Source organism: Empidonax traillii, unplaced genomic scaffold, assembly GCF_003031625.1.
Source record: "Empidonax traillii isolate 1590-97213 ecotype Southwest subspecies unplaced genomic scaffold, ASM303162v1 scaffold1821:size59855, whole genome shotgun sequence".
Classification (NCBI taxonomy): Eukaryota; Metazoa; Chordata; class Aves; order Passeriformes; family Tyrannidae; genus Empidonax; species Empidonax traillii.
Genome location: NW_020957014.1, coordinates 30,535 through 36,280, shown reverse-complemented (window position 1 = coordinate 36,280; position 5,746 = coordinate 30,535). Strand labels below are relative to the sequence as shown.

Here is a 5,746-nt window from a genome sequence, read left to right as displayed (position 1 = left end):
TTGAGCCAGGCAGTCCTGGAGAACCAAGATGGTCCTTGGTCAGTCCCTCTTGAGCCCAGCCAAGAGAGCACAACCAAGCCCTCTGGCACAGGAAATCATTTCATCTTTTCTTGCTGCAGACAACTCCTGGGAAGTGCTCAACTCCACAGTTTTGTACCAGGAAATCAAAGCTTGAGCACAAAAAAAAAAAAAAACAAAAAAACCCCTCAACAAACACATAAAAACAAACAACGACTCCACACCAAAAACAAACAAAACCACAACAAAACCCCAAACACCAAAACCAAACAGAACCCAGAAAGCAAACAAACAAACAAAAAGAAAACCAAACAAACAGAACTCCTCCCAAAACCAAACAAATTCTCAAAAAAACACCACAAAACTTCCAAAGAGTGGCAGCAACAAAAGGCAATTTCTAAAGAGTTCCCTTGCAGAGTGGCCCAGGAAAGAGTTCACTCCTGGACATGCTTTGGTCACAGCATAATTAAACCTCATTTTGGGATTGGAGTTTTGTTTTTTTGTTTTTTTTTTCTGATAGCCCAGATGACTCCAACACCTGGAGTCTGAGCAATCCTATGCCTGATAGAGAAAAACTTGAATTTTGGCTACCTGGACCACTTTGATGTTGTCATGAGGAAAAAAAAAAAAAGATCTCCCTTCACACCTGCCCTTATTTAAAGCCTGGACTTTTTTTTTTTCCTGCCTGAAGCCCATTTTTAAATCCTCCATCCTTGAATCTGAAATGTGACCCAGCACATCAAAAGTCCAGCTTTCCCTAAAAATTCTGAACATCTCAGCTTAACAAAAAACAAACAAAACAAAACAGAAAAGGATATAACTAATACCACCATCACAAACATCACTGCTTCAGGGAAATAAGGAAGCCTTTTTTGTTCTGTTTTGAATTGAAGGGAAAACACTTATAAAAAGCCCAGGAGGACACACAAGGAAAGGGAACTTCAGATGCAGAAGAATCCCCAGCAGTTGCATTCCTCATCCCCAAACAATGCACCCCACGGCACTGAGCCCAGACTTGTCATAGCAGAGCACAGTTCCCTTAAATCTTTCAATTAAGATGGCATTTGTAAAATTGCAGGCTTGGAAATTGCTAGGTATTATTCCTAAATTAAAGTCATTGCTCAGAGCCAGAAAGCAGACTTTGATTATCCTGAACAGGGGTCCAAGGCCATAAATGTTTTGCATCACCACTCCCCAATAATTACTCCCTGCAGATCAATTGGGATTTGCATATAATCTAAAAATAACTTTGAACAAACTTAAAGGACTCTCTGGTGCTGCGACACCAGGGATAATCCAAAGCCTGTGCATTTAATCCCCAAAATAGTCAGTGCCCACACAGCAAGGCTCCAGGATGCCTCCAGCTGCTGGGACAAAACCCAGGCTGCTGCCACGTCCAAGAGCTGCTTTTCCTCTGCATGTCCCATGAAAACCAGCTTTGCCAGCCCTCATCCCATCCCCTTTAGCACATTCAGTACCCAGGACATTAAAACAATGTCCCAGAGGCAGAAATTCAAGGCCTGGTTGGACGGGGCCGGGAGCAACCTGGTCTAGTGGAAAGTGTCCCTGCCCACACGCAGATCCCACTAAAGCACATCTGGGTGGAATTTGGCCTTCGGGCCCTCACCTGGAGCGGGCACAGCCTGTGTTCACAAACAGAGCACACACACAATTCCACTTCCCAACACTGTGGGTTGTGAGGGCCTGACACCCATCAGGGGTGTCCAACAGGCTGATTTTCTCCTCAGTTTTACTCTCTGCCTCCAGCCAGGATCATCAAACCCCAAAGAGGCACCTGTGTCCAACCCCAAAAGTCCCTCTACACTCTTTTATTTTACAATAAGGATAGTAAAACACCGGAGCAGTTGCCCAGAAAAAGCTCATCCCTGGAAACCTTCGAGGCCTTGGAGCAACCTGGCCTGGGGGAAGCCCTGCCCGCAGCAGGGCGTGGAACAAGATGGCTTTTCAGTTCCCTCCCAACCCACAGCGCTGTGATTCCATGAAACCTCACTGCCCCACTGCGTCTTTTGGAAGGTGGGTGCCACTCACCGGTGGCCCGGGGAGCCCCCTCGAGGTTGACGTTGACGAAGAAGCGGATGCTGTCGGCGGAGACGATGGTGGAGTTGACGGTGTCGTAGAGCTCCTCGCTGGCCGTCTCCTCCTTTGCCTCGGAGCCATCGTCGGTGTGGCACTTGAGGTACCCTGAGGGAGAGACAGAGAACTGACGGGAGGGCCTCAGGGTGTCCTGGAAGTGCAGGGTGTCCTGGGAGCTCAGGGTGTCCTGGTGCTCCGGGGCGGGGGAAGAGTCGTCGGCCATGGCTGGGAGGCCTCTGGAGCCTCTGAGGGGCTTCGCTGCCACCCACAACCCGCCAGGGCCGGGGGAAGGAAAGGAAGGGACTCCTGCGTGTTTTTGGATGCCCTGCTCACCACCTGGCGCCAAACCCAGCAACAGCACTCTCAGGTAAAAAAAAAAAAGAAGAATACAGGGTGAAAGCTTGACTGGAAACCATAAAAACACCGAGGTCGCGGCCTACCCCGAACCCAGCGCCCTCAGCAGCCGCCTTGTGAGGGCAGCACCCTTCACTGACAACCCGGCAACTTGAAACTGCAGGTGGAAAAATTAAAAAAAAAAAAAAAGTTTCCAAGGAGACACCTGATACAGAGACCCACAGGTCCCCACGGGGCAGAGGAGCAGGTCACCGGAGGTGGCAGCACCCAGAAAGCGAGACAAGTTTCTTAAGTACAGCAGACAACTCCTTAGCCTTTGGCAAGGCTTTAATTAGAGTTTAACCTGGCCCCATCCAAGGGAAAGCTGGTCCCTGCAACATCTCATTACCAAGCAGCTGGAGAACTCTTGTAGCACACTCATGTATCATGTTTAATTAGGAGAATTAGGGACATTATAGAATGTCGATTTTTACATTACCGGGATTATTCAGCAGCCTCTCCTCGTCTTCTGACAAGTCTTTTATGCCTAATTTGAAGCAGGAGGGATATATTTCATTAGCTGGCTTTAAGGCACTACAGTGAAATGAAAAGGGGGAGCTTCAAGGCGGAGGCTTGAATGGAAACTAAAATATTGATGGCTTTTAAAGCCTCACATAAGCAAACGTAGAGGCGGCAGCTGAAAGCAGCACATGTTGTCTCTGAGGGATCCAGCCGACAGTTCCCCACCACAAAACACAAACCAGGGGAGCGAGGCCACAAACAGGAACTCAGTGACACAGGACAGGGGCTGCAGCGCTTCCTGCCACAAGCTGATGGAGCTCAGAGGGTGCAAGGGGCTTCAAAACCTTCAGGTGACTTCCAAACTGCTCATCCAAGGCACGGGAAACCTGCCAACCTCCCTCAGGTTAACCCCTCTCTCCTTCACCTGCCTGCTTGACAGGAATAAACGTGATCTGGCCCCTTCAGAACTGCTCTGAGGGCTTCAAAAAGCCTCCAAGGTGCTGCTGTTCCCATCCAGCAAAGGCACACTTGGGATTCCACATTCCATCCTAGGTTGCTGGTGAAGCTCAGGGTGTGGAACCCTGCACGATGGAAACTTGTCCAAGCACAAAAAGGGGGGTGAGGAGAGTACAGGGAATACCTGAACCACACCTTCCAAGTTTCACAGCACCAGGAGCCCTACACAGCCCTGTGCAAGCAGCTCGATCCCAAATTAAGAGCCAAACTTGGAGTTTGGTTCCTCTAAAATGCACGATGGACACCGTAATCTCTCCTCAAAGCAGAGCCCCCACCACAGCTGACATTCCTCCCAGTGCCAGGAGAGCATGGACAGCCCTGCAGAGACACAACCAGCCTGGGGGAGGCTCAAATCCACGATCCTGGCTTTTCCACCTCACCCAGACCCAGGATTGCAGCCTCAGGGAAGAAGCTGTCACAACAGGTTCTTCTCCATCCTTCCCAGCTGGTGGGGCAGATGGGAGGCACATGAGGGCAAGATGGTCTGAGCACCCATCTCAGAGAATGTGGGTGAGTTTTCCTCACTGTCCTAACACAGATTGGGCAAACGGGGAAAAACCAAGCAGGACAAACTATTGAGCCCACTGAAACTGGTTTGATGAGAATGTGGCAGCGGTGGCTCCTGAAAACAGAGAGGGCTGGAGACAGGAGAAGCAGCCCAGGAGCTGGAAGAAGGGCAAGGGTGGAGTAGGATCAGAGGGTTGGGCAGAGGTCAGCGAGGACTCTGGCAAGGGAAGCATCCTCTGTTCCTCCCTCTTTAGGGGAGGAAAGAGCAGAACAAAAGGCAGCCGAGCCTCGCGTCCCCTGGGCAAGGGACGGACAAAACACTCGCCTTGCAAATAATCCCAAACCTTGGGCTGGACAGGAACTGCCCCCCCCCCGGGCAGGTGTCTGCTTTGTCACTGAACCACCTCAGGGCTTCAAACCCCACTCCTGTTTGGGATCCTTCAGACTACTGTTCCCCACCCCCATTCCACGATGCTCCCTGAGTGCCACCCCCCGCTGCTGGAAGGGCACAGAGGAGCCACAAAGTGACAGCTCCTCCTCTGGAAGCCTGACGGGTGTTCTGCAGAAGTTCCGAGCAGGATCTGGCGGGGGTGGTGCGCGGTTTGTGTAAATACCAGTCACGTTTCCATATGGAAGCGCAGTCACCGTAACATTTCACAGCCTGTGCTGCGAGCAGTTGCTTCAGTGAGGGGGGGGGGCAGAGTTAGATACCTTCTCATTGCCATCAGACAGGCTGGAGAGGAGTTTAGGACCTCCAGATTGGTGCATTCCCATCTCCATCACCGCAGATTGCCGCCTTCAGACGATGGCAGCGTTTGCTCAAGTGCCACGAGCTACGTACCAGGGCAACTCAGAGCCCTGGGCACAGAAAGTGACACTTCAGCCCAAAAATATGGTCTGAAAGCACTGGAGAAAAGAGGTTTGGCTGAGGAGGAGGAGGCCAGAGCTGAGAAGTGAGTTAAGGCTGATTGAGATCAGTGCACCACCAGGAACATGTGGTCAGGACAATCCCGACCCTGCAGGGCCCATCTCATGGCAAAGAGGAATGGAAAAGCATGGGAAGAGCATGAGACCTAAAGCTGCAAGCACCATCCTTCAGGGCTGCAGGAACAAGCCCCACTCTGCAGCCAGAGGCAGTTGATGCTTTTAAGTCTTCCTTTACCTCAGCCCATCCTGTGCAGTACGAAAAAAAGCCATCCCCCCCATCTTATGGAGGTGCTGGGAAGAAAAGAAAAAGAATAAACACGATTCCTCCAGCCACTGCCCTCCAAAGCATCACCCCTTCCCCTCTAACTCATGCCTGGCCCTGCTCTAATATCCCAACATCCATCCAAACCAGGCTCTGGTTGAAAATACATCATCTTTAAGCTCCCTTCCAACCCCAGATCATTCTGTGATTCTATGATTCCATCCACAGCCTCCTCAAACCCACTTCCTCTCCGGGGTCCTGCTGCCATCAGCCCTCTCCCAGCTCTGACAAGGTGCCTGCCCTGCAGCTATCTCGCTGCTGAGCTGGGTTTTAAGAGCCCAGCAGCGACTTGAGCTGCAGCAGAGGTGGCATCACCTCTCCCCCAGCAGCTCTAGTGGCACCTGGCAGCTGCAACCTGGGGTAATGAGAAGCAGCAGAGTGGGAGTCTGCAGGAAGCTCAGCTTCAGCCACATCAGATAACGTTCCCTAGACAAGCTTAATTGCTCCGTGGGAGCTGCAGATTTCTCCTCCCCCCCCAAAAAAAAACCCCACACCTTAATCAGGCTC

The 5,746-nt window shown here is 51.2% G+C and overlaps 1 protein-coding gene across 4 annotated transcripts in view; it reads right to left on the bottom strand.

Annotated features, from left to right (window-relative positions):
• Positions 1–5,746, bottom strand: part of LOC114071063 (sodium bicarbonate transporter-like protein 11) — a 45,077-nt gene that overhangs the window by 14,804 nt on the left and 24,527 nt on the right. For all 4 annotated transcript variants that reach the window (XM_027908725.1, XM_027908728.1, XM_027908727.1 and 1 more), the window contains exon 3: positions 2,068–2,220. In XM_027908725.1, the coding sequence (XP_027764526.1) occupies positions 2,068–2,220 (153 nt within the window). The remainder of the gene's footprint in view (positions 1–2,067; positions 2,221–5,746) is intronic.